This window comes from Mesitornis unicolor, unplaced genomic scaffold (assembly GCF_000695765.1).
Source record: "Mesitornis unicolor isolate BGI_N332 unplaced genomic scaffold, ASM69576v1 scaffold27855, whole genome shotgun sequence".
Lineage (NCBI taxonomy): Eukaryota > Metazoa > Chordata > Aves > Mesitornithiformes > Mesitornithidae > Mesitornis > Mesitornis unicolor.
The window spans coordinates 3,001-12,016 of NW_010185316.1; the positions used below are offsets into that span (position 1 = coordinate 3,001).

At 54.7% G+C, this 9,016-nt stretch overlaps 1 protein-coding gene across 1 annotated transcript in view; it reads right to left on the bottom strand.

Moving 5' to 3' along the window:
• Positions 1 to 5,661: 5,661 nt before the first annotated feature.
• Positions 5,662 to 9,016, bottom strand: part of NSD1 (nuclear receptor binding SET domain protein 1) — a gene marked incomplete at its 5' end in the record, with an annotated part of 41,587 nt that continues 38,232 nt past the window's right edge. Inside the window, 2 exon segments of the mRNA XM_010184799.1 lie at positions 5,662 to 6,289; positions 6,291 to 7,962. Of these exon segments, the coding sequence (XP_010183101.1) occupies positions 5,662 to 6,289; positions 6,291 to 7,962 (2,300 nt within the window).

Here is a 9,016-nt window from a genome sequence, read left to right on the forward strand (position 1 = left end):
GCTGCCCGCGCATCCGACCTCCCACCCGCGGCTGCCCTCAGCCCAGCCACGCTCCACCTCGAGCCTCTCGGTGCTGCTGCTTTTCTTTTTAGTAAGTTCCCAGTGTCTAAAAAAAATACACAAAACCCAGTTCCTTGAAGTCAACAACTCAGAAACATCAGGGAAAAAAAAAAAAAGGAAAACAAAACAAAAACTGAAACCAGCTCAGTACCAAACGGACACAAAGAACATGCAGTTAGCAGATGCCTGCCTTGCTTCACGTGGCTCCACTCGCTCCCTATGCCCACGGGGCCCACTGGCACGCTGGTTTGAGTCTCAAAACCATCACAAACCGAAGGAACCAAGTCACGCCTCGTCCTGGCTCCCTCACGCGCGCTGAAGCCCAGCCCCAGCTATCGGGACAGGATTTAGCTGGTGAGGAAACCTCCAGCCGTGGGGCTGGGAGTCGTGAGTCCGGTCCTACTGTGCTAAGCTGCCGAACGGTTTACAATAGCACCACAATAGCCCAAGTGCTTCGCCAAGGGCAAACTGATTAAAACTTTACCTTGAAATAGGACACAGCAACACCCATTTCTCAGATTTCCCTAGGAGGTAGATTCAGTGCTGTAGGGACTGTCCATCACCGCCACTTTTCCGGTCCAAGCTCACGCACGCTGTCCCCCCGCACTGGCCTTGGCTTAGGTCGCTTTTGGAGGTCCAGGAGCAGAACTAGATGGGAGTTGGACTGGATGATCTTTAAAAGTCCCTTCCAACCCAATACATTCTATGATTCTAAATGTTGCCTTTTCCCACCTCCTGCGAAGCGAGGGCACTGCCACCCCGCAGGCGAGACTCACACTTCAGCCGGGCAAGCAGCGGAGCAGTCCCCAAGCCCCAGCACCCCATCTCTCAGGCCTGGGGAGCCCCCAGCACCCATCAGCCCGGCTGTGCTGCTGCAAGAGCGCAGCCTCGGCTGCCAACGCTGCCACCGGCGTTATCGCTTTTACAAGAGGGTGATTAGCACAGACAAAGCCTGGGCAGCCGAACACTTGTGCTGGCTTCTCCCGTAATCTCAGAGTAGCTGCACGGTTTGCCACTTTGCTTTAACGCTCGCTGGCTGGCAAAGGCCGAAAGCCTCATCAGTAATTTAGGGCAAAGCACATACAAGCAGGTTACAATTTACGGTTATTCCAAACGTCAAGCAAAAACCAGAAGTTAAGGCTGAAATTAAAAATCAACAGAAGGTGTTGAGGGTCTGAGGTTTCCCAAACTCCCCCTGCCCTGTCGCAACGCTGGCCGCAGTGCCCAGGTGGGAGCAGCGCACGTCCATGGCACACTCAGGGTAAACCGCTGCCGAGATGCACCAGGTTAGGGTTGCTTTTTCTTCCTTTTTGCTCACGCTAAGCTGAAGCTCTTCTAGCACCCCAAATCTGCATCGCCTGTCCTTTAGAGTCAACCATTTCTCTCATCTCCTGCATTTTAAAACCTACCACTCCGTCAAAGCAAAGCCTGTGCCCGTGGGGGGGGTTAACCCTGAATTATAACGCATGCTCCCATGGTACCACCTGGATACTCTGTGCATTGCAATTATTCTGGTTCTTGGGGTTTTTTTGTTCAATAGGAGAAGTTTTAACTGGAGAACAGCAATAAAGCAAGCTACCGTGACCCAGTGAGCATGTGAAGACGTGCAGGAGGGGACTGTCCGTCCACTCCCATGCCCACGCATCCACAGGCCCTGCGGTGGCTGCTCCTCTGCGATCCTCATCCCCTGCCCACACCATCACCCCTCACCAGAGCTCCTCCATCACCATACAACTGGGGCTCTCCTGCCCACTATGAAGCCCACCACTGCAGGGGGTCTTGCCATGGGACGGAGGCCACAGCCGGTGACTGCAGCCCACTGCTCTGAGCAGGGGCAGTCCATCCGTCGTAACAGCAAGGCTCGTGATGAGCATTTGTAGGGGAGAAAATCCTTCATTCCCATCAGAACTGGGAAGGGGGAGACACTGCTACAAGTAGGAGTGGGCTCACGAACCTGGAAAGATCCTGTGAGCCTCCCTGTGACAGCAGGGAAAGGAACACAGCTCTGAGCAGAAGTAATGACACCCTCGATTCTGCTTCTGCAGCTCTGCAGTGGTGAATCTACACATGTCACCTCTCGCCCATCTCAGATGCAGTCGTGTCTGACCCAGGACTCAGTGGCCAGGTGATGGGATCCCTCCAACACAGCAAGAAGGTGCTGAGGCCTTGGCCACGGAGCTCAGCAAAGCTGGCTGTGCCCAGAGCAGAGCTGCAGCAGTCTCTCTCCTAAAGGAGCATCTGCCAGGGATGTGTTATCTGCCGCTTTCCTCTACCTTAAAAATCCCAGTGATTAGAACTGGCTGAACTCTGAAGGCAGCAGTGAACTGCAGAAAATGAACCAAACTACTTTAGTACAGACATCTCCCTCTCCTCCAAGGCAGTGCTACCAGCTGACACCAACAGCGACAGTCACCCCGAGTGCTGCAGAAGCCACTTCCTTTGCAAGGGTTGTGTTGCCCGGAGCTGCTTCTCAGCCCATACTCATGGTCCTGCCAAGGGAGGCAGCTTGGGCAGTGCAGGGCTGCTGGGACCTATCTCCGCACCTGGTGAGACCGTGCCCATCTTGCTGAGCTGACCCAGCACAGACACCCATTCCTAACAGCACCGCTGCCTCTGCAAGCCCTGCATACCTCCGAAAAGCCCTCCTGATCTGACAGAGCATCACCCAGGGGCCCAACGATGGCGAGGAGGGACGAGCAGCGTGCTGGCTTCCTCCTTCAGAGACGTTTGCAAACACAAATTTTACTGAACAGTCTCCCAGCTATGTTGAAGCCAACTTCCCGACAGTAGCTGGAAGGCAGCAAGGCAGAAACCTGGATCCTAGCGGAAAAGGCAAGAAGGGAGACAAGAAGAGAGGCGGGGTACAGTCAGATGCAAGGAATAAGGCTGTGGGTTGGAAATGCCATGCAACGGTTCAATCCACGATCACTGCTCAAAACAAGCTTTTGGCCAAGAGCCTGCTGCGTGAAAGGTGGCTGCTGCCATGAACCTCACCCTACTATGAGAGCACACGACTTACAGAAGTGATTTTTTTCAAACCTGCACTGACGAGAATTCATCGAGAACTTCTCCATTTTACAGATTTAAAAAAGCCTGCACCAAATATATTCACAGTTTATTTTTCATGAAACAAGTAACTAGTTCACACGTGACAATGCGAAGCAGAGGTGGACAGCGCAGTGCAGACACCTTTCTGGTTACGGCTGTAGCTGGCTGGGCGGCTGGCGCGGAGGAAACCCTACTTACACAATCTACATGACTAAGTCCAGCTCATGGGAAGGCCTATAAATGTAATTTTAAGATTTATTTTCCTTCTCACACATGATAAATACTTAATATACTGAACCTCATTACCATTTTTTTAAAATTGTTTAAAAAAGTTAATAAATGCCCTTAGATAATCTTCTCTCTCAACGGCTCTGAGGAGTTGTCCTGATTCCCTTTGTGCAGGAGTCACACAGAAACACAAGCTGCTTGCATTTCCCCAGTTTCAGCAGCAAGCAGGAACTGACCTGCCAGTCTTCCCGGAAAAAAACACATTAAACAGTAAGTTTCCATAAGCCACAAAGCTTTTTGAAGTCGCGAGCTGTTCTACAAAGGATCTGAAATGATTTGGACTAGAGAAGAGGTGCACCACTGCACTGGTAACGTCCCCTCGTGCCCAGCACACCTTGGCCTTTACAGCAGGACGTTGTCTTGGGGTGCCAACATCAGGAAAGGAGAAGGGATCGGGATTTGTCTCAGTACAAGTGTCTGCCTCCCTTCATAGAAAACTGCAAAGCTCTCCTGTCTGCTCTGGAAGCAGCAGGCACTTGCGAGCCAGGTGGGAACAAGGACCAAGGACCTGCTCCCATGTCGAAGGGAGAGGGTCTGTGGGGAGCTGAACACTCCATTTCCAGGGAGGGACCTGTGGATCTGCCTGGAAGGAGGAGACATTGGAGCTGTACGAGGGTCTCGTGGTGGGCACAGGGATGCGAGGCTGCAGCACCCAGATCACGGAGCTCAGACAAACCAGAGGTAATGTGTTGTGAGAGTGGGAGTGTGCTAGTCAGCAGCGCTTCCTTGGCAGGACACTGACCCCATCCAGCCCGAGCAGAACCGCCCATGGGGCCTGTGGTCGCAGGACGCTGCTCTGTGGGTCCCTGGGACTCCAGTGCTTGCCCCACGAGTACCATGGCCAAGTGAACTCCTGTCTCAATGTCTGTGTAAATGGCTTTCAGCAGGCCTGGTCTGGACACCAGCCTGATGACTGCCAGGTACTCAACACCTCCTTAACTGGAGAGGGAGAAGAGGGGGAAAGCAAGCCAGCCAGCTGCTGGAGCCGTGTTCCAGTGTGAGAACTACTATTCAGTTGGAAGGACAAACACACGCGCGCACACATGCACACCAACACAGTCCAGTTAATTCAAGTCTCCTTTGGTTGTAGAAGAGTTAAGCCAGAAGCTACCGAAGGGGAAGGTGTCGAGATGGGTCCTGATACAGCTACGGCACCCTTGCCTCCGTGCTGCGTAGCCAACGGCACAGGCTTCACCTGCAGCTCGGCAGTGCGTCCCGCTGCCAGGAAGACCAGGTATGATGTGAATGTGTCCTGAACAAGTCTGAGGCAAGGGGAGAAAAGACTGCTAGGTCGGCTAGCTCACGGTGACACAGAAGTCAAGAAGAGACTGGAGAAATTTGAAAGGGAGCACCACCACCCTGCCAGGGCAGTGCTCAGCACCGTGGGGAAATCCACTCTGCCCTACCCCGCTATTGCTGCTTCACAGGTCACAATGTTTTCAAGTGCAGGAAACTTTCTGCGGATCCTGTGCTAAAGGACTAAGACACAAGAATGAAAAAAAAAGCCTGATGGCTTCTTCCAAGATCTCTCTTTTCCCTGACCTCCTTCAGATGCCCTGTTTCTCGGGCCTGGCCAGTCGCAGCTTTGTACAAAGGAGCCTGAATGGATATTGCCTATTGCTGGAGAAACCTGCACTGAGCGAGTGCAGCAGGCTCCTGTCCCAGCTCAGCTGCAGCCGCCGCCTGTCCTTCAGTGAACCACGCACGCAGCACGTCCCAGCGATGCACGGACAAACCTCGCAAAGCAACACCCTGCAGGGACAGAGACCCGGGCAGACAACAGATAAACCCCTTCCCTGCTCCTACAGAGTCCAGCAAGGGTGTACACCTGACTGCTCACTGCCCGATCCTCGAAACACCTCCAGTCCCAGGGCAGCCTGACTGATCTGCTTCCTCTACACACAGTAACAAGAGCAAGGCCCCTATAGCTGTACCTGGGAACCCGCCTACGAATCAGACCTGAAGCTCGAACACGCTGGACCAGTAATGTGACCATTTCAATGGAATTGGAGGTTTTTACCCAGAGTGGACTCTTTATTTCAGCTTTACCATTTGTGAAAGGAAGAGGAAAAGGTCATGGATGCTCTCTCCCTTCGGCTGGGCCACACTGAGAAGTGAATGTCCTTGCTCGTGTCATGAGAGAATACGGATGGGATGTGCATGGGTTAGGGGCTGGGCTCAGGGAAGTGAATAAAAAAAACAAAACAAAGATTCCCCCTCCCTAAACATTAAAAGACTGAAACCTGCCTCCCATATTCACCAACCTCACTTTGGCTCTGAGTCAGCCAACTCATGACAGACAGAATCCTGGTTACGGGCTAGCGCTGCGTTTTGTTCAGGCAAAGGGTCCTGCCCCCGAGGAGTCTGTGCTTTTCCATTCAGCCAAGTAATCTGGTCAATTGTCTGAACGTTCATGACAAGCCACTGCGTCTGCTCTGGGGGCAGCGGTGCTTCCCTGGCCGGCCGAGGGGTCTGCTCAAACGCACGCAATCTCTCTGATGTCCAAGGGGTTTGCTCTGCAGGGGCTGAGGCCACTTCCCAGATGGGTTGAAGGGTTGGCTCTGGTAGCTTCTCTGCGGTCCGGGGAGGCTGCTCTGCGGGTGTCAGGGCTTTTGCACTGGGCCAGTGGGTTTGCTCATGCGTCTGTAGTTTCTCCACAGGCCAAGGTACCTGTCCGACATGCGTCACCACCTTCCCAGCAGACCAAGAGATTTGCTCACCAGCTAACATGGTCCTCTCTTTCTGCTGGGGACTCAGCTCCACGGCCGGGGCTCCTCTCTCCTTCAGCTGCGCGTTCTGGTCGACAGGCCGCAGCGCCTTCTCCGACAGCAACAGCCTTGGAGCTGATGCAGCCGGAGGCTTGTCCAAGCCTTGAGGCCGAGGAGCCACAGCAGTCCGACACCGGAGGCCACGGGGCCGTAAGAGTAAGAGGCCTCTCCAAGAACTGAGGCCGAGCCATCCCAGAGCCAAGGGCCTTCTCCGGAGGCAGGGCCCAAAGGGCCGCGGAGTCAGCAGCCTTCACCGGAGGCAGGGGCCGCAGTACCCCAGGGGTGAGAGCTTTCTGTGTGAGTGGGATCCGTAGGGCCCCCGAGCCGAGAGCCTTCTCCATGGGTGGGACGTGTGGTGACTGGGAGCCAGCAGCCTTCTCTGGAGGCAGGGGCCGTGCCACCCCTGAGCTGGGAGCCTTCTCTGTGGGCAGGACCCGTGGCATCCCTGAGGCAGGAGCCTTCTCCGGAAGCAGGGGACAGGGTGCCCCACAGCTGGGAGCATTCTCCATGCCTGGGACCCGTGCTGCTCCAGAGAAAGAAGCCTTCTCTGGAGGTGGGGGCCGTGGCACAGCCCGTCCAGGAGCCTTCTCCGTGGGCAGGATCTGTGAGACTGGGGAGCCAGGGACATTCTCAGTGTGCAGAGGCCACAGCACCCCAGGAATGGGAGTAATCTCCAATGCTGGGACCTGTGGCACCACGGAGCTGGAAGCCTTTTCCACAGACTGAAGCTGTGGACTTTGGGTAGAAGCTCTGTCCAACAGCTGAGGCTGATCGGCCTCAGGAGGCTCATCCTCCGTGGCAAGAAGTCTGTCCGACAGTTGAGGATGCAGGCATTTCGTTGGGAACTCATCCAGCAGCTCAGGCTGCTGGGTCCTGGTGTCAATGAGAGACTCGTCTGATAACTCAAGCACCTCAGGGGCGGCAGAAGGCTCATCCGACAGCTGGAGCTGCAGGGGACCAGCAGTATCAAGCGACTCGTCCGACGACTGCGGGGTTCCCGGAGGAGATTTGCTTGGCAGCTGAGGCTGTGAGGCATCACTGGAGGACTCATCCAGTGGCCACAGCACTGCGTTAGTGGGAGGTTTGTCAGGCTCCTGAGGCTTCAGCGCTAAGATGACGGGTTGCTTCTCCGACTGCAGCCTTAGGGACAGGGCAGCCTGGGGCTTGTCCGATGGCTGCAGGCGGAGCGATAGGGTGGTGGGAGGTTTGTTGTCGGAAGGCTTCAGCCGGAGGGAGAGGGTGGTGGGGGGTTTGTTGGATGGCTTCAGCCTCAGTGACAAGGTGGTGGGGGGTTTATTTGACGGTGGCAGTCTCAGTGCCAGGGTGGCGGGTGGTTTGTCTGGTGGAGGCAGCTTGAGGGCCAGGGTGGTAGGGGGCTTGTTTGACGGCTGCAACCTCAGGGCTAGGGTGGTGGGGGACTTGTCTGATGGTGGCAGCCTCAGCGCCAGGGTAGCCGGGGGCTTTTCTGGCGACTGCAGTCTGAGAGCCACAGACTGAGGTAGGCTGTCCAGAGGCTGAACGCTCAGGTCTGTGTCTGCAGGCGGCTGCTCTGGTGGCTGCGTGTCCTCGCCATTAGCCAGGTCTTCTATGGGAGGCACATACTCACGAATTTCTCCTGGCTCTAGAGGGTGAGGCCCACAGGGATCATGCTCTGTGCAGGATAAACGTCCATCCAGCTTGGAGATGAAGAGCATGCCTTCCCGGTGCTGCTTGCAGAAGGACCTGGGGCACATCTCGCAGAAGGAAGCTGCTTCCTTACCACACATATCACATTGATGCCACGGGCATTCCCATTTTCCTGCAGCACAGACACAGAAGAAAAGACATATCTTAGGAGCAGTACATGGGGAAGAGACAAAGGAACACCCCTGCAATACTCCCATGCAATTCTACATGTTCTCCTCAGTTTCTGCCACAGCTCCCAGACTCGATGGGAGCCTGCACGCTCAGAAGCAACACAGGCAATGATAATCACGACAAACACAAGCCACATCAGGTCAGACCAAAAGCCCATCTGGCTCCAGCATGACACTAACCAATAAGGGTGCCTTGAGAAGAGGAGACACCCCCAGCTTGCACATCTCTGTGGCTCAGATTTCCACAGACAACAGCAGTGGTATCTGTGTACAATGCACCCAAGGGACTTTTTAAGTAGATGTGTCAGAATCATCCAGGTCTTTGTTAATTCTGGGCCAACAACCTCCCTTCCTGTTTATCAGAAAGAAGAAGTGAGAGTGCAGTGATCACAAGGCAGTAAGTTTCTATTGTCTCTGTACCCAAAGGCATCTTCCTTAATCTTCTGTGCATGGCCATGATAAAAACACTGCTTAACACAAAGCAAAGCTACTCCCTGAGGAGCTCCATGTCCACAATGAATCTATTCACCACCACTATCAACACCACCTGGGGGGAACCAACATTACACTTCAGAGACTGCTGCTTTTCTCACTTGTAGTTGACCTGACAGGTTCAGTCCCCTGCTCCCTCGTTTCTACCAAATGCTTCTCACCAGTTCATGGACACAAGTAGATACACGATGCTGACTTCCTGACCTCTCCCCATCGAACCAGCATGACTGCTTTTCCAATGCACCTCCTGCCTCCATGCTCCCTCCACACCCTGTACCCCTGTGGCCCCCCAGCTCCCTGCCTTGCTGCATAGAGCAGCTCCCTGCAGAGCAGCCCCTGTGCAGCCTGTTCTCAGAGCACAAGCGATGACGGAGGGCAGCGGTGAACACCATCTGGGCTGAACACTTCTAACCTCCCTGAACCAAGCCCACGCATCTGGCTTTGGCTCCCAGCTCTTTCTCAGGATGGCTGGAAGAAAGCACGAGTGCAGCTGCGGGCATTCCT